The sequence below is a fragment of the Nerophis ophidion genome, linkage group LG25 (assembly GCF_033978795.1).
Source record: "Nerophis ophidion isolate RoL-2023_Sa linkage group LG25, RoL_Noph_v1.0, whole genome shotgun sequence".
NCBI classification, from domain to species: Eukaryota; Metazoa; Chordata; class Actinopteri; order Syngnathiformes; family Syngnathidae; genus Nerophis; species Nerophis ophidion.
Window position 1 is genome coordinate 37,307,881 of NC_084635.1, and position 20,273 is coordinate 37,328,153.

The 20,273-nt window shown below is 40.3% G+C and overlaps 1 protein-coding gene across 1 annotated transcript; it reads right to left on the reverse strand.

Annotated features, from left to right (window-relative positions):
• Window positions 1-658: 658 nt before the first annotated feature.
• nsun3 (NOP2/Sun RNA methyltransferase 3) lies at window positions 659-16,786 on the reverse strand. Its single transcript, XM_061887674.1, has 6 exons — window positions 16,548-16,786; window positions 15,288-15,385; window positions 14,827-15,215; window positions 12,467-12,621; window positions 5,962-6,083; window positions 659-1,017 (listed from the first exon to the last, which is right to left on the reverse strand). Exons 1-6 carry the CDS (start codon window positions 16,674-16,676, stop codon window positions 687-689), a joined length of 1,224 nt encoding a protein of 407 aa, XP_061743658.1. The 5' UTR covers window positions 16,677-16,786; the 3' UTR covers window positions 659-686.
• Window positions 16,787-20,273: the final 3,487 nt, after the last annotated feature.

Below are 20,273 nucleotides of genomic sequence, written 5' to 3' on the forward strand. Positions count from 1 at the left end.
CACACACACACACATATATACATACACATACATATATACATATACATATATACATACACATACATATACACACACATATACATTATATATATACACATTTTATATATTTGTAATAAAAGTAAAAGCAACTTTTCTTACCTTCTGCTAACGTGTATTTGGGATCTGCAAGTCCTGGAAATTTGCGCACCTCCGCCTTTGTAGTCCGTGTCAACACCGTAGTCGATAAGCTTCTTCTTTTTCTCTATCTTCTTGTTATGGGACATTCATCCTCAGCTGTTGCCATTTCTAATATAAAGTAGTGTAAAGTTCTTACTTATATCTGCCAGTAAACTCGCCATGGATGCCCTAAAACATACCGGTGTAGTGAGTTTATATTATTCACCGAAGGAACTTTAATTAGAGAGTTCCGGTCGGACGCTTTTTTTACAGGACGCATTTCCAGAGTTGTTGTTGCAGTAGTGAGCCCCGGATGAAGAGATGCTGCTCCGTTATTGATTTAAATAAAGTCTAAAATAGACCTGACTTGGCAGTGCGCCTTATTACAATCCTGTGTGTTCTATGTCCCGGAAAACACGTCACCAAAAAATGACAAAGAACAGCCAACCATGTGGGAAAGTAGTCGAAAGTAACTGAATGCAATTCACATATGAAGTGATTTTAAAACGTTTTTTTTTCATTTTCACATGTCATTTATTTTTCCTCTTTCTGAGCCGAGACACAAACATCGGTCCCCAGGTTTTACGAGGCTGCGGGAGGACTAGAATGCCCAGTTTGTGGTCAGGAGAGGACGCACGGACACACTGCGGCTGCAGAGGCTGGGGGTGGGTTACCTGCCCGCCTACGCGGAATGAGAAGTGGGTCGATAGGGGAAGAGCAATCTCCTCCCGGAGGTCCTCGGGTTCGGCTTCAGGACAGTCTCTGAGCACCGCCTCCACCACGCCAAAGTTCTCGGCGCTGGACATGGTGCATGTTGAGTAGACCACAGCCCCCCCTGGACGCACCGCAGACAGGGCAGACCTGCACGGAGCGGACATGCAACACATTTCATTCCAAAGGCGGCCGAAAAGAAACTTTTGACTGAATTTTATCCTCACCTGGGACATAACAACATCTGCAGTCCAATGAGCTATTAAGCTGTGTCAGACATTCTAACACTGATACTGATAACTGAGAAATATGTCAAACCTTCTGGGTAATGTAGTATGTAAACGTTTACTTCTAGATTCATATATTCATTTAACATTTATTTATCCGGATATTTTTTTTGTTGCAAAGCTGAGCTAGCAAAGAGACAGCATTTACATATATTATATGTATGATAGATGTGTTGAAGTGTGATGATAATCTCGCATCATCTCCCAATTATCAACAAACATTTGCGCGACAGATCGCTCTCAACAGTTCACAAATGTAAGTCAATATTTTGGGAAAATAAATTAATGTTTAGGATGGACGGACACTTTTCAAGTGCCAAACATACACGGAGAATGTCTGCAACTTAAAGGGGAACATTATCAGCAGACCTATGTAAGCGTCAATATATACCTTGATGGTGCAGAAAAAAGACCATCTATTTTTTTAACCGATTTCCGAACTCTAAATGGGTGAATTTTGCCGAATTAAACGCCTTTCTGTTTATCACTCATGTGGTGATGACATCAGAACGTGACGTCACCGAGGTAACACAGCCGCCATTTTCATTTTCAACACATTACAAACACCGGGTCTCAGCTCTGTTATTTTCCGTTTTTTTGACTATTTTTTGGAACCTTGGAGACATCATGCCTCGTCGGTGTGTTGTCGGAGGGTGTAACAACACTAACAGGGAGGGATTCAAGTTGCACCACTGGCCCCAAGATGCCAAAGTGTCTGCCGCCAGACCCCCATTGAATACGCCAGAGTGTCTCCACATTTGACCGGCGATGACAGACATGGCACAGAGATGTATGGATAACCTGCAGATGCATTTGCAACGATAAAGTCAACTAAATCACAAAGGTGAGTTTTGTTGATGTCGACTGCCAGCTAATCGATGCTAACATGCTACGCTAATCGATGCTAACATGCTATTTACCGGCGGTGCTAAAGCAGACATGGTACAGAGATGTATGGATAACCTGCAGATGCATTTGCAACTATATTACGTTTCCTTCCACCCACATTTAATGCGAAACAAACACTTACCAATCGAAGGATTTAAGTTGCTCCAGTGTCACGAGATTCGAAAGTCCTGATCGTTTGGTCCGCACATTTTACCGGCGATGCTAACGCAGCTATTCGGCCATGCTATGGCTATTAATAGCGTCAATAGCTATTCGCTCAATAGCTTCAGTTTCTTCTTCAATACTTTCATACTCCAACCATCTGTTTCAATACATGCGCAATCTGTTGAATCGCTTAAACCGCTGAAATCAGAGTCTGAATCCGAGCTAATGTCGCTATATCTTGCTGTGGTATTCCCATTGTTTGTTTACATTGGCAGCACTGTGTGACGTCACAGGGAAATGGCCAGTGTCTTCGCAGAGAGCGAAAATCAAGCACTTTAAAGCTTTTTTTAGGGATATTCGGGGACCGGTAAAAGTTTGAAAAAAACTTCAAAAAATATAACAAGCCACTGGTAACTGATTTTTATTGTTTTTAACCCATTTGAAATTGTGATAATGTTCCCCTTTAAGGACGGAGCAGACCTTGGACAATATAGGACCCTTTGGCGGTGTTTCTATTTATGGTTATAATTAGTTACTACTGTTAATAGTTATAATTAAAACAGTGCAGTCATTTAACAATGACCTATAATTACATACATTTTTCTGCAATTTAGTGTTTACTCTAGCGTGGTATAAATCAAGTAAAACATCAGTACAGTATTTGCTTTTCAAATTTTTGTGAAACCATGTGCTTTTTGAGGTTAAGGTTTGCAAGGAACAATTAAACATGAACTCCATCCATTCATCCATCCATTTTCTACCACTTATTCCCTTTTGGGGTCGCGGGGGGCGCTGGCGCCTATCTCAGCTACAATCGGGCGGAAGTCACGGTACACCCTGGACAAGTCGCCACCTCATCGCAGGGCAACATGAACTCCTTTGATATATTTTGTACATTAAAGATGCTAAAACAAATGGAATGAGTAAGTAAAACTATTCGGAAAAAACATTATCTTAGGTTTTCTGTTGTAGGTGACATATGTATACACATATACAGATTAATATACACATATACATACACATATATTTATACATATACTGTACATACACACACATATACAAACCCTGTTTCCATATGAGTTGGGAAATTGTGTTAGATGTAAATATAAACAGAATACAATGATTTGCAAATCCTTTTCAAGCCATATTCAGTTGAATATGCTACAAAGACAACATATTTGATGTTCAAACTCAAACTTTTATTTTTTTTTTAAATAATTAACTTAGAATTTCATGGCTGCAAAGTAGTTGGGAAAGGGCATGTTCACCACTGTGTTACATCACCTTTTCTTTTAACAACACTCAATAAACGTTTGGGAACTGAGGAAACTAATTGTTGAAGCTTTGAAAGTGGAATTCTTTCCCATTCTTGTTTTATGTAGAGCTTCAGTCCTTCAACAGTCCGGGGTCTCCGCTGTCCTATTTTACGCTTCATAATGCACCACACATTTTCCATGGAAGACAGGTCTGGACTGCAGGCGGGCCGGGAAAGTACCCGCACTCTTTTACAACAAAGCCACGCTGTTGTAACACGTGCTGAATGTGGCTTGGCATTGTCTTGCTGAAATAAGCAGGGGCGTCCATGAAAAAGATGGCGTATATGTTGTTCCAAAACCTGTATGTACCTTTCAGTATTAATGGTGCCTTCACAGATGTGTAAGTTACCCATGCCTTGGGCACTAAGGCACCCCCATACCATCACACATGCTTGCTTTTGAACTTTGCGTCAATAGCAGTCTGAATGGTTCGTTTCCCCTTTGGCCCGGATGACCCGATGTCGAATATTTCCAAAAACAATTTAAAATGTGGACTCGTCAGACCACAGAACACTTTTCCACTTTGCATCAGTCCATCTTAGATGATCTCGGGCCCAGAGAAGCCGGCGGCGTTTCTGGATGTTGTTGATAAATGGCTTTCGCTTTGCATAGTAGAGCTTTAACTTGCACTTACAGATGTAGCGACGAACTGTGTTCCTGAGCCCATGTGGTGATATCCTTTAGAGATTGATGTCGGTTTTTGATACAGTGCCGCCTGAGGGATGGAAGGTCACGGTCATTCCATGTTGGTTTCCGGCCATGCTGCTTACGTGGAGTGATTTCTCCAGATTCTCTGAACCTTTTGATGATATTATGGAGCGTAGATGTTGAAATCCCTAAATTTCTTGCAATGTCACTTTGAGAAATGTTGTTCTTAAACTGTTTGACTATTTGCTCACGCAGTTGTGGACAAAGGGGTGTACCTCGCCCCATCCTTTCTTGTGAAAGACTAAACATTTTTTGGGAAGCTGCTTTTATACCCAATCATGGCACCCACCTGTTCCCAGTTAGCCTGCACACCTGTGGGATGTTCCAAATAAGTCTTTGATGAGAATTTCTCAACTTTATCTGTATTTATTGCCACCTTTCCCAACTTCTTTGTCATGTGTTGCTGGCATCAAATTCTAAAGTTAATGATTATTTGCAATAAAAAATGTTTATTTTTTATGTTATTCCAAAACCTGTATGTACCTTTCAGCATTAATGGTGCCTTCACAGATGTGTAAGTTACCCATGCCTTGGGCACTAATACACCCCCATACCATCACACATGCTGGCTTTTACACTTTGCGCCTATAACAATCCGAATGGTTATTTTCCTCTTTGCTCTGGAAGACACCACGGCCACAGTTTCCAAATATAATTTGAAATGTGGACTCGTCAGACCACAGAACACCTTTCCAAAGAGAAGCCAGCGGCGTTTCAGGATATTGTTGATAAATGGGTTTTGCTTTGCATAGTAGAGTTTTAACTTGCACTTACTGATGTAGTGACCAACTGTAGTTACTGACAGTGGTTTTATGAAGTGTTCCTGTGCTCATGTGGTGATATCCTTTACACACTAATGTCAGTTTTTGATGCAGTACCGCCTGAGGGATGAAAAGTCTGTAATATCATCGCTTACGTGCAGTGATTTCTCCAGATTCTCTGAACTTTTTGATGATTTTAAGTACCGTAGATGGTAAAATCCCTAAATTCCTTGCAATAGCTCGTTGAGAAATGTTGTTCTAAAACTGTTTGACAATTTGCTAACAAAGTGGTGACCCTCACCCCATCCTTGTTTGTGAATTACTTAGCATTTCATGGAAGCTGCTTTTATAGCCAATCAGGGCACCCACCTGTTCCCAATTAGCCTGCACACCTGTGGGATGTCCCAAATAAGTGTTTGATGAGCGTTCCTCAACTTTATCAGTATTTATTGCCACCTTTCCCAACTTTTTTGTCCCGTGTTGCTGGCATCAAATTCTAAAGTTAATGTTTATGAGTTTGAACATCAAATATGTTGTTTTTGTAGCATATTCAACTGAATATGGCTTGAAAAGGATTTGCAAATCATTGTATTCTGTTTATATTTACATCTAACACAATTTCCCAACTCATATGGAAACGGGGTTTGTATGTATACACACACACACACACACACACACACACACACACACACACAAAATAGTGTCTTCAAAATGTGCAGTACTATCAAAATATGGACTTTTGTCAAGGCGAGAACCTATCATCCATGTTTACACTGTTCTTTGGGAGGGACTATGCTTCACAATACAAACTTTCTGATTTATGAACCATGTTCAATTAAGTTTGTAAATGCAGGTTCCATTATAGCTATTTTTGGGCTCACTTTTCAAGCAGTGACCTCAAAGGCAGTAGAAAGTTGAAAGTGCAGCTCCTAATAAATCTCCAGAGAGCAGGCAGACATTGGGACTTGCCGTAGAAGTTGGACCTGGAGCCGTGGCAGCCGGCTTCTCTCCTTGAACCTCTGTTCCACCTGCTGGTCAGCAGACGAGAACAGCCAGCTCCTGTCGTTGGAGCATGGAGCGTCAACCAGGACCTGTCACACACGTGCAAGTGAGATGTTGTTCCTGCTCTGCTGCTGAACCCAGCCTTGCTACACAAGCAGGCTCTGCTTTGACACGCCACAAGATACCAGACCCAGCAACCAATCAGGACGCAGGAATAAAAAAATGCCCCAACTCACTTTTTTTTCCCCACTCTCTGATCTATATCCTGGAGAAAATGTCTTACTGTCCAGTCAGTGCAATCTCTTGCAACACCCTGATGTTTGATTTATCTCAGCAAGACCTGCACCATCAAAGAACTTCTAATAGATGGCAAGGTGAAAAGGTGCTTTCAACAAGAAATCTTAATAAATCCCATAAATAATATTACATACGTAATAGTACTTTTTTATGTTGTGCATATTAATAGGGTACATTTGGAATCTAATACAAAGACACTACTATTTTGTCATACTAATAATTAATAGAACATTTTAGGGATGCACCAAAATGAAAATTTGTGGCCGAAGCCAAAGCCGAATAAAATTTAAACGCTTGGCCGAAGGCCGAATACCGAATAATGAATGCAGTTTTTCACAATTTTTTTTATATTGCATAAATAGCCTAGAACAGGGGTGCCCACACTTTTTCTGCAGGCGAGCTACTTTTCAATTGACCAACTCGAGGGGATCTACCTCATTTATATATATCATTTATATTTATTTATTTATGAAAGAGACATTTTTGTAAACAAGTTAAATGTGTTTAATGATAATACAAGCATGTGTAACACATATAGATGTCTTTCTTTCACGAAGACAAGAATATAAGTTGGTGTATTACCTGATTCTGATGACTTGCATTGATTGGAATCAGACAGTAATGATGATAACGCCCACATTTTCAAATGGAGGAGAAAAAAAGTTGTCCTTTCTGTACAATACCACATGAAAGTGGTTGGTTTTTGGCATCTAATTCATCCAGCTTCCATACACTTTACAAGAAAAACATTGGCGGCAAATTCCGTAGCTTGCTTGATTGACATTCACGGCACCCGAGGGTCTTGTGAGAGGACGCTGGCTGCTGCCAGTTCATTATTATGAAAAAATGACAGAGAGGAAGGCGAGAAACACTTTTTATTTCAACAGACTTTCGTCAAAACTCTAAAGGCCGACTGCACATTTCCTATCTTCACAATAAAAGCCCTGCTTCATGCTGCCTGCGCTAACAAAATAAGAGTCTCGGAAAGCTGGCGTGCACAAGTGATGTGCACGCCAGCTTTCTGAGGGATCGCTTGTGCACGCCAGTTTTCCGAGACTCTGTATTTAGTTAGCGCAGGCAGCATGAAGCAGGGCTTTTATTGTGAAGATAGGAAGTGTGCAGTCGGCCTTTAGAGTTTTGACGGAAGGTACGGCGCGAAAGTCTGTTGAAATAAAAAGTGTTTCTCGCCTTCCTCTCGATCATTTTTAATAATAATGATCTTGCAGCAGCCAGCGTCATCTCACAAGACCCTCCGGTACCGTGAATGTCATTTAAGTGACGTCTTGGTGAAGATTGATGATCACTCATTTTTAGGTCTAATTTTTTAAAAAGCCTGGCTCGAGATCGACTGACACACCCCCCGCGGTCGACTGGTAGCTCACGATCGACGTAATGGGCACCCCTGGCCTAGAATAAATATTTAGACATGTATTTCAAATAAAGTATTTTTTTATTGAATATTGACATTTTTTTAATATTCCAGTAGTCTTTGCTTTTCAAAAAAAGCACAACCTTTTTCATTTATATTAGGCCTTCAAACAAAACATGCATTCCAAAAAAAAATAAAGTGCATTAAAGTGGATAAACCCACAACAAATGAATTATTGTCCTTTTGGCAAAAGTCTGCTTAGCCACAGTAGATATGCTAATAATGTAAACAGAAGGCTCAAGTAAATCTCAATAAGTGTGTGCTTGTAACCTCATACACTTATACAGGTAGCCTACACAACAGGCTAATAATATAAACAGAGGCCCCACTAAATCTCAATAAGTGTGTGCTTGTAACCTCATACACTTATACAGGTAGCCTACACAACAGGCTAATAATATAAACAGAGGCCCCACTAAATCTCAATAAGTGTGTGCTTGTAACCTCATACACTTATACAGGTACACAACATTGTAACCTCATACACTTATACAGGTACACAACATTGTAACCTCATACACTTATACAGGTACACAACATTGTAACCTCATACACTTATACAGGTACACAACATTGTAACCTCATACACTTATACAGGTACACAACATTGTAACCTCATACACTTATACAGGTACACAACATTGTAACCTCATACACTTATACAGGTACACAACATTGTAACCTCATACACTTATACAGGTACACAACATTGTAACCTCATACACTTATACAGGTACACAACATATCCCAACGTCACTGCACGCTGGTTGATTGCGTCACCGCGTCCAAAAATTGCGTCACACGCCACTATTCGGCCTTGTTTTTAACTCATTCCACCGAAGGCCGAATGTGGCTTTTTTTGCCATATTCGGCCAAAAATATTCGGTTACCGATTAATCGGTGCATCCCTAGAACATATTATATTTGTATTTTGGAAGTTGTTTGCAGAAATAAATTGTATCTAACAAAGAACTGTCAAGTAGCAAATAAAGATAATGATCATAAAAACTTCATTCATTTCAATTAACATGTCTGAAACGGCCAATCATCAATGTTTTTAAGTGTCTCTAATGTAAAAGAAAAATGCACGTGTACTTATAAGCACTAACATGTTTATTAAGATGACTCTTAAGCAGAGGTGGGTAGTAACGCGCTACATTTACTCCGTTACATCTACTTGAGTAACTTTTGGGATGAATTGTACTTCTAAGAGTAGTTTTTATCCAACATACTTTTACTTTTACTTGAGTATATTTATAGAGAAGAAACACTACTTTTACTCCGCTCCATTTATCTACATTCAGCTCGTTACTCGCTACTTTTTTTTTTTTATCGATCTGTTAATGCACGTTTTGTTTGTTTTGAGTTTGTCAGACACGCATTCAAAGTAAGAACTACACATGCCTGCATTTCACCAATCAAATGCAGTCACTGGTGATGTTGGACCAATCAAACAAAACCAGGTGGTCACGTGACCGTCACACGTCGAAGCCGACCTAAACAAGTTGAAAAACGTATTGGGGTGTTACCATTTAGTGGTCAATTGTGCAGAATATGTACTGTACTGTGCAATCTAATAATAAAAGTTTCAATCAATCAATCAAAAGTGTAAAGGAAAAAAGACACTTTTTATTTCAACCGTACTTCCCGTCAAAAGCCTAAAGACTGATCGCACACTTCCTGTCTTCACAATAAAAGCGCCGCTCCATCGCGCCTGCGTTAACAAAATAAGAGTCTCCCAAAGCCAGCGCAAACAAGCGAGCAAGCTACGGAGTTTGCCGCCAATGTATTTCTTGTAAAGTTTATAAAAACCAATATGGAAGCTGGACAAATAAGATGCCAAAAACCAACGACTTTCATGTGCTATTAGACAGAAAAGAGGAACTTTTTTTCTCCTCCATTTGAAAATGTGGACATTATCAGCACTATACTGTCTGATTCCAATCAATGCAAGTCATCAGAATCAGGTAATACACCAACTTATATTCTTGTCTTCATTAAAGATAGGAATCTATATGTTAAACATGCATGTATAGTCATTAAAACAGCTTTAACATGTCAACAAAAACGGCAAAATAAATAACTATAAATTATATACTGTATATATATATAATATGTGTGTGTATGTATATATGAGGTAGATCACCTCGACTTGGTCATTTATTAAGTAATTGATTAACATTGAAAAACTTATTGGGGTGTTACCATTTAGTGGTCAATTGTAGGGAATATGTACTGTACTGTGCAATCTAATAATAAAAGTTTTAATCAATCAATAAATGCCTACTGAGCCTATGGTGCTGTTAAGTTATTGTGGCTCAATTTGCCTTAATTTTTTTATTTTAATGTAATATTATTTAATATATATTATTGTTTTAGTTGCTTAAGAGATATTCCTGGCTATGAATTTGCTCATTGCTATTTTTATGTTTTTGTGCATTACTTGTTGCCGTCATCATTAAACAAACAGGTTACTCATCAGTTACTCAGTACTTGAGTAGTTTTTTCACAACATACTTTTTACTTTCACTCAAGTAAATATTTGGGTGACTACTCCTTACTTTTACTTGAGTAATACATCTCTAAAGTAACAGTACTCTTACTCGAGTACAATTTCTGGCTACTCTACCCACCTCTGCTCTTAAGTGGCTATTTTCCTTTTTCAATAAAATGCATGTTAAAACTAATTTGTAGGGGAAAAAATCCACATGTGGTGATGGCTAATATGGAATGAAAACAAGCACAATATATAGCAAATAAAATATTCCAAAAATGATTTGAAAACTAGAATAGCAACATGCAATTAATCATATAGAAAGATATGCAACCCCCAAAATAAATTTGCACACAAAAAATATAGATTTGCAACCAACACAAAATATTTGCAAACCAAAAACCATAATAAATATTTTTGCAATGACAAATATATATATTTGCAAACAAAAACAAATATTTACACACATAATTAATGGACTTAAAAGCACGGAACAATAATTGCAACCCCAGAAAAAATTTGCTAACTAGACAAAAAAATTGCTAAATAATCATAATGGATTTGCAAAAATATATTTGCAGCCCCCCTCACTAAAAAAAAATTAAATAAAAAAATATTTTTTGTGTTACAAATGATTATTGTTACCACATGATTGATGTTGAGTCGAACCCCTCAATTGCAACTAAAACGTTCTTGTTTGAAAATATATTTTTTGAATTTCAAATATTTTTTGGGGGGCTTAAAAAAATATTATCTTCTTGGTTTCATAACAAGACAATTCTCTCCTTTCTTGGGTGACCAATAAAAAGGATTCTAACCTCTTCTTATTAGGAGGCCCCGCCCACAAGACTTGCATGGAGTCATCCATCCATGCATTTTTCTACCGCTTTTCCCTTTTGGGGTCGCGGGGGTTGCTGGAGCCTATCTCAGCTGCATTCGCTTGTAAGGCAGCATACACCGATAGTCAAATACATAGAAGTTGTGATTAAAAAATATGTTTAAACTCAACCAAAATATTACTTGCAACCACCCCAAAAATGCTTTTAACAAAAAATATTATGTTTTTATTTTTTATTTCAAATCCTTTTGTGCTTGGTTTCATAAAAAGATGCACATTTCTTTCCATACTAGGAGGTGACTGAGACTGACCAATCAAATGTCTTGTTGAGAGGAGGCCACTACCACAAGATTGAAGTAAAAAAAAACTAATTTATTTTGTAATAAAAAAAAATATTTCCAACCTGAAAAAATACTTTAAACAAAAACGAGGTTTGCAAACTAAAAAACTAATTCCAACCAAATAAAGCAGCGGTCCCCCAACCTTTTTGTATCCGCGGACCGGTCAACGCTTAATAATTTGTCCCGCGGCCCGGGGGGTGTGTCCTTTTTTTTTCTTTGTCATGAAAAAGGGACGTTTTTGTCTTGAAAAGGGGAGTTTTTTGTGGTTAGTGCACTATTTGTAAGTGTATATTGTGTTTTTTATGTTGATTTAATAAAAAAAAATAAAAAAAACATTTTTTTTTTAAATAAAAAATTCTTCTGCGGCCCGGTGGTTGGGGACCACTGAAATAAAGGATAGGAAAAAAAAAAGGTTTTGGTTTGACTTATTATAATTTTTTCATTTAAAATCCATTATTATTGTTAGTGTGTGAATGTGAGTGTGAATGTTGTCTGTCTATCTGTGTTGGCCCTGTGATGAGATGGCGACTTGTCCAGGGTGTACCCCGCCTTCCGCCCGATTGTAGCTGAGATAGGCGCCAGCACCCCCCGCGACCCCAAAAGGGAATAAGCGGTAGAAAATGGATATTATTGTTATTTGCAAATCAATTGTTTGTGGGGTGGGGGGTTGAAAATGGCCTCTAAAGTTCCTATTACTCTGTGAAGTGAATTATATTTATATAGCATTTTTCTCTAGTGACTCAAAGCGCTTTTATATTGTGAAACACAATATCTAAGTTACATTTAAAGCAGTGTGGGTGGCACTGGGAGCAGGTGGGTAAAGTGCCTTGCCCAAGGACACAACGGCAGTGACTAAGATTGCGGAAGCAGGGATCGAACCTGGAACCCTCTAACAACCGAGCTATACCGCCCCTGCGAAGGCTTAGTTAGTATGGTCAGGTTTCTTTTCTTCTTCTTCGTTTATTTAAAAAAAATGCATGTAAGATTATTGTTATTATCAAATAGCAATGTTGACATAATTGACAGTAAAAGGGTGTCTGCTAAAGAGCAAAAGAAAGTGTGTATTTGTTTACCTTGTCATATTTCCCAACTTCCCTTTGCCCAAAGGAGCGTCCGTCCTGGGCCGCCACCAGCACTCTGCTGCTCATCCAGCGCGGCAGGAAGGACTCCAAGGTTTTGGCCAGCCGCTGGCGTCGCTGAGAGTCGGGTTCATTGCAGCAGAGGAAGGCTGCAAAGTAATGATCAAGAGCTTAATGCAGGGATGTCAAACTGTTTTTTTATTGAGGGCCACATGGCAGTTATGATGAATTATTGAATACTTCACAGCAAGTATTCCACTTTGAAATATGTTTTGGGTGAAAATGTTGCTTTTTTTTCCCCCACAAAGAGCATAAAGAATAAAAAAAATAAACTAAATAAGTCATGTATTGAAAATTAAGACAGTGCTGCACATTTTATGTTTTTTTTTCAATAAAAAAACAGGATTTTCGTTAAAAAAAAGGACATACAATAAAATATAAAAATCTAACTTTATATCGATAGATAGTATATTTAGAGATTTAAAGTCCTACTGAAAGCGACCACACAGTCTGATAGTTTATATATCAATGATGAAATATTAACATTGCAACACATGACAATACGGCCGCTTTAGTTTACTAAATTGCAATTTTAAATTTCCCGCTAAGCGTCTGTTGAAAACGTCCCGGTATGACGACTTGTAAGATGACACGTGCGCGTGACGTCTCGGGTTGTAGCGGACATTCTTTTCCAGCCCGATCCCAGCTATAAGTAGTCTGCTTTAATCGCATCATTACACAGTATTCTGGACATCTGTGTTGCTGAATCTTTTGCAATGTGTTCAATTAATAATGGAGACGTCAAAGAAGAAAGCTGTTGGTGGATTGCGGCCGCCTTTAGCAACCGAAACACAGCCGTTGTTTCTTTATTTGTTGTGAAGCTTTAATATGGAACAGAGCGGTCAAGCGAACATGTTTCTTTACCACATGTCAACAGGCAGGTTTCGGTGAGAAAATTGTGGTAATAAGTCGACTCTTACCGGAGACATGACCTGAGCTTGCGTCCTCCTGCAGCTGTCAAAGAGGCAGCTGCGACTTTCTTGGCAGCTCCATGGCTTCTATCAGAGAGACTGGGGGTCAAAACACCCCTCCGACTTTCAGGTATGACTTTATAATCTCACTAAAACACTAGTAACACAATAAGCAGATAAGGATTTTCCAGAATTATCGTAATAAATGTGTCTAATTACACCTGAATCGCTCCTACTACCGTCGCCTTTTTTTTTTTGCCTAGTGCTTCACTCTAACTTTCCTCATCCACAAATCTTTCATCCTCGCTTAAATTAATAAAGAAATCGTCGCTTTTTCGGTCCAAATGGCTCTCGCTGCTGGTGGCCATGATTGTAAACAATGTTCAGATGTGAAGAGCTCCACAACCCGTGACGTCACGCGCACATCGTCTGCTACTTCCGGTACAAGCAAGGCTTTTTTATTAGCGACCAAAAGTTGCAAACTTTATCGTCGATGTTCGCTACTAAATCCTTTCAGCAAAAATATAGCAATATGGGGAAATGATGAAGTATGACACATAGAATGGACCTGCTATCCCCGTTTAAATAAGAACATCTCATTTCAGTAGGCCTTTAACATACTTTGTAGTTAATAATTTAAGTATTTAAAGTTTGTAGGTAGCCTCAGTCATTTAATTCAGTGGTCCCCAACCTTTTTGTATCTGCGGACCGGTCAACGCTTAATAATTTGTCCCGCGGCCCGGTGGGGGGCTCCTTTTTTTTTCTTTGTCATGAAAAAGAGACGTTTTTGTCATGAAAAAGGGAGTTTTTTGTGGTTGGTGCACTATTTGTAAGTGTATATTGTGTTTTTTATGTTGATTTAATAAATTTGAAAAATTCTTCTGCGGCCCGGTACCAATTGGGCCACGGCCCGGTACCGGGCCACACCCCGGTGGTTGGGGACCACTGATTTAATTGATTACTATTGAAATTGTTGTATGGTGTTCTAAATAAACTTGAACTTGAACTATTTTGCTACATAGAATTTTTCAGGTACACACCTTAGATTAATATAATTCAGTACTAGATGCATGTTACGGTTAGCATTTTTGCTTTTTTTAACTGATTTAGCAGGCACAGAACTCAGGTCATATTTGGGTATTTCACTAATGCTAACTGTAAGCACACTATTGTTAGCATAATACATTTTTAAAAATCAATATATTGTACTGGTTTTGAAGGTGAAAACTACCAAAAATGGCCACGCGTCCTTTCATTAGTCCGTCTGCGGCCCCACTGGTGAAAATATGCCTCATATTATGCCGCGCTGCACAAACTTTTAAGTGCCGCATCACTTTTTGAGGATTAATTCTTAAAAGAGTGCTTAAGTAAAGGCGGCGTCACCTGGGGTTGCGCACTGCATTACGGCCAAAGCTTTGCCCCCGGGGGCGGCGCACAGGTCCAGAACTTTCTCCCCGTCTCCGACTTGCAGAGCGAGGACGGGAAGCAGGGAGGCGGCGTTGAGGAGGTAGTACGGCTTCAGCTGCCCGGCCCTGTGAGCAGGCGACGGGAACCGCGTCGGACGCGGGTGGATGTAACACCGCAACGGCGGCGGGGGCGGGGCGAGGTCCGCCTCCGACGGGAGGGGGCGGGAGTCGCCCTCGGGACCCTCTCTCCGAGGCAGCAGCGTGGAGAAGCCCTGTGACAGGAGGGCGCGCTCGGCGTCCGTCGCCGCGGCGAAGCGGTTGAGCATCACGCCGTGCTGCCAGGATGCGGGGTCGAGGAGCACCGACCTGCGGGACGGGAGCGGCACCGGTGGGCAAAACACCATACAGTAAAAAAATGACGCAATCACATCCTCTTACCTGACGGACGCCCACGAGTCCCCGAGCTCTTCGCCGTACTGCCGGTCAAAACGATCCAAAACCGGCTGACAAACCTCTCTTTTGCCTCCTCTGGTGACCTGGAATGATCGGAATGAAATCAGCGTCAAATTTGGAAATATAATAGTCCTACGGGGTGGTGTGGCTCGGTTGGTAGAGCGGCCGTGCCGGCAACTTGAGGGTTGCGGGTTCGAGTCCCGCTTCCGCCATCCTGGTCACTGCTATTGTGTCCTTGGGCAAGACACTTTGCCCACCTGCTCCCAGTGCCACCCACTGGTTTAAATGTAAAAAAAAAAACTAAAGATGTTGGGTTTCACTATGTAAAGCGCTTTGAGTCACTAGAGAAAAAGCGCTATATAAATATAATTCACTTCACAATTCACTACTTGACTGCTGGCGTCCCGCTGGGAACCGTGGCAACGCTCTGTTTATGTGGGGCTGACTCATTCAGCTCTGCAACCTCGTTTGAGGCACCGCCAGGAGGGAGACAAGCTCATATTTTCACACGCAATCAAGAGCGATATTCAAAAAAATAACTTAATCATCAACAAAAATATCACCAAAATACAAAACCCAAAACCAGTGAAGTTGTCACATTGCATAAATGGTAAATAAAAATCGTTTTCAATTGAATAGACTGCTAAGACGGGCTTCACGGTGGCAGAGGGGTTAGTGCGTCTGCCTCACAATACAAAGGTCCTGCAGTCCTGGGTTCAAATCCAGGCTCGGGATCTTTCTGTGTGGAGTTTGCATGTTCTCCCCGTGAATGCGTGGGTTCCCTCCGGGTACTCCGGCTTCCTCCCACCTCCAAAGACATGCACCTGGGGATAGGTTGATTGGCAACACTAAATGGTCCGTAGTGTGTGAATGTGAGTGTGAATGTTGTCTGTCTGTCTGTGTTGGCCCTGCGATGAGGTGGCGACTTGTCCAGGGTGCACCCCGCCTTCCGCCCGATTGTAGCTGAGTAAGGCGCCAGCGCCCCCCGCGACCCCAAAAGGGAATAAGCGGTAGAAAATGGATGGATGCATGAACTCCTCGACTCAAAAATAACACTAGCAGAAGAGCAATGTTGTAACTTACACGACGGCGACCTCTGCTGGACAGAATGTGAATTACAGCAGGCGTCAACACCGGTTTAGAGGCTGCTTTATATTTCATTTCATTAGCGATACTTAATTACCTAAATTGGCGTACATTTTGTAACACATATTAAGTGAGCAAGTAATAAAGATTATAGTTTACCTGGGTAATGGAGTCTTCTTGTGTGTTTATGGCAGCCACGTGACCCTCATCGACATTAGACCAACACGGCCGTCGAAGCACGAGTCTAACGCCCAACGTCCTCTGTAAACACAAGAGGAAGTGAAACATTTGTCTTCTCCATAGAAGTAAAAGTAAAAGTAAAAACGCCGAGGATGAGCAACAAACTGATGTTACTTCAACATTTACCCCAGGAAGTGTTGGGAGTTGAATGCCAAATTTCAGGTATGAATCTGGACCACAGCGCCACCTGCAGTACTGGAGGACACACGACACAGCAGTGCGAGTGCTGGGGAGTATCTAACCAGCTTTCTTTTGAAATAATCCACACACAATTTATACATAAATATTATTTTTAGACTTCGGTCTCTGTTACTTCAATGTTCATCCTCCCTTACTATAATCATCTGGTCCCAAGTATTTATTTTCAGCCCACGTTGACCATATTCAAAGCATTTAAAAACATTTGTATGGAGGTACATTTGTGTCTTAACTATGAAAGCTTTTTGGAGTCTGGGGACGTATTTATCTAACGTCTTAGAGTGCTATTTTACACTTAAGTCCTGAGAATTTGCAAATTTAGTCCTGCTCTCAAACTTAACAATAAAGCTATTTATCAACTTTCTTAAAGGCCTACAGAAAGCCACTACTAGCGACCACACAGTCTGATAGTTTATATATCAATGATGAAATATTAACATTGCAACACATGCCAATACGGCCGCTTTACTTTACTAAATTGCAATTTTAAATTTCCCGGGAGTTTCGTCCTGGAAACGTCATGTAATGATGACGTGTACACAAGACTTTTTTAAGGTTTTTAAGAAGTATGAGCGCTACGCACACACACAGCTAAAAGTCGTCTGCTTTAACTGCATAATTACACAGTATTTTGGACATCTGTGTTGCTGAATCTTTTGCAATTTGTTCAATTAATATTGGAGAAGTCAAAGTAGAAAGACAGAGTTGGGAAGCTTTAGCCTTTAGCCACACAAACACATGGTGATTCTTTGTTTAAAATTCCCGGAGGTGAAACTTTACTATGGATCAGAGCGTGGTCAAGAGAACATGGATCCCGACCAGCAGGTTTCGGTGAGAAAATTGGGGTTAAATAAATCAATCAATCAATCAATGTTTACTTATATAGCCCTAAATCACTAGTGTCTCAAAGGGCTGCACAAACCACTAGGACATCCTCGGTAGGCCCACATAAGGGCAAGGAAAACTCACACCCAGTGGGACATCGGTGACAATGATGACTATGAGAACCTTGGAGAGGAGGAAAGCAATGGATGTCGAGCGGGTCTAACATGATACTGTGAAAGTTCAATCCATAATGGATCCAACACAGCAGCGAGAGTCCAGTCCAAAGCGGATCCAACACAGCAGCGAGAGTCCCGTTTACAGCGGAGCCAGCAGGAAACCATCCCAAGCGGAGGCGGATCAGCAGCGCAGAGATGTCCCCAGCCGATACACAGGCAAGCAGTACATGGCCACCGGATCGGACCGGACCCCCTCCACAAGGGAGAGTGGGACATAGAAGAAAAAGAAAAGAAACGGCAGATCAACTGGTCTAAAAAGGAGGTCTATTTAAAGGCTAGAGTATACAAATGAGTTTTAAAGTGAGACTTAAATGCTTCTACTGAGGTGGCGTCTCGAACTGTTACCGGGAGGGCATTCCAGAGTACTGGAGCCCAAATGGAAAACGCTCTATAGCCCGCAGACTTTTTTGGGGCTTTGGGAATCACTAATAAGCCGGAGTCTTTTGAAGGCAGATTTCTTGCCGGGACATATGGTACAATACAATCGGCAAGATAGGATGGAGCTAGACCGTGTAGTATTTTATACGTAAGTAGTAAAACCTTAAAGTCACATCTTAAGTGCACAGGAAGCCAGTGCAGGTGAGCCAGTATAGGTATATATGTATGTATATATGTATATAAAGGTATATACAGTATAGGTATATATGTATGTATATATGTATATAAAGGTATATACAGTATAGGTATATATGTATGTATATATGTATATAAAGGTATATACAGTATAGGTATATATGTATGTATATATGTATATAAAGGTATATACAGTATAGGTATATATGTATGTATATATGTATATAAAGGTATATACAGTATAGGTATATATGTATGTATATATGTATATAAAGGTATATACAGCATAGGTATATATGTATGTATATATGTATATAAAGGTATATACAGTATAGGTATATATGTATGTATATATGTATATAAAGGTATATACAGTACAGGCATAATGTGATCAAACTTTCTTGTTCTTGTCAAAAGTCTAGCAGCCGCATTTTGTACCAACTGTAATCTTTTAATGCTAGACATGGGGAGACCCGAAAATAATACGTTACAGTAATCGAGGCGAGACGTAACAAACGCATGGATAATGATCTCAGCGTCTTTAGTCGACAGAATGGAGCGAATTTTAGCGATATAACGGAGATGAAAGAAGGCCGTTTTAGTAACGCTTTTAATGTGTGTCTCAAAGGAGAGAGTTGGGTGGAAGATAATACCCAGATTCTTTACCGTGTCACCTTGTTTAATTGTTTGGTTGTCAAATGTTAAAGTTGTATTATTAAATAGAGTTCGGTGTCTAGCAGGACCGATAATCAGCATTTCCGTTTTTTTGGCGTTAAGTTGCAAAAAGTTAGCGGACATCCATTGTTTAATTTCATTAAGACACGCCTCCAGCTGACTACAATCCGGCATGTTGGTCAGCTTTAAGGGCATGTAGAGTTGGGTGTCATCAGCATAACAGTGAAAGCTAATACCGTATTTGCGTATGATGTCACCTAGCGGCAGCATGTAGATGCTGAAGAGTGCAGGGCCAAGGACCGAACCCTGGGGAACTCCACACGTTACCTTAACATAGTCCGAGGTCACATTGTTATGGGAGACACACTGCATCCTATCAGTAAGATAAGAGTTAAACCAAGACAGGGTTAAGTCTGACATACCAATTCGTGTTTTGATACGTTCTAATAAAATATTATGATCGACGGTATCGAAAGCACCGCTAAGGTCGAGGAGCAGCAACATAGATGACGCATCAGAATCCATCGTTAGCAATAGATCATTAGTCATTTTTGCGAGGGCTGTCTCCGTGGAGTGATTTGCCCTGAAACCGGATTGAAAGGTTTCACATAGATTGTTAGACGCTAAGTGTTCATTTAGCTGCTCCGCAACAATTTTTTCGAGGATTTTCGAAACAAAGGGAAGGTGAGACGCCGGTCGGTAGTTTACCATGAGTTAAACTACCGACTGCCTTTAGCAACACAAACACACGGTGATTCCTTGTTTAATATTCCTGTAGGTGAAACTTTACTATGGATCAGAGCGCGGTCAAGAGAACATGGATCCCTACCACATGTCAATCAGCAGGTTTCGGTGAGAAAATTGGGGTTAAAAAGTCAGTTCTTACCGGAGATCAGCTGAGCTTGTGCCGTCCATGAAGCTGCAGTCGACTTCCCTCAGAGACACTGGCGTCAACACACTCGTGGACACACCCCTCCGACTATCAGGTACTATTCAACTCACTAAAACACGAGCAACACAATAGAAAGATAAGGGATTTCCCAGAATTATTCTATTAAATGTGTCTAAAAACATCGGAATCTGTCCCAATTGCGTTTTTTTTTTCTTCCTAGTCCGTCACTATCAATATCCTCAAACA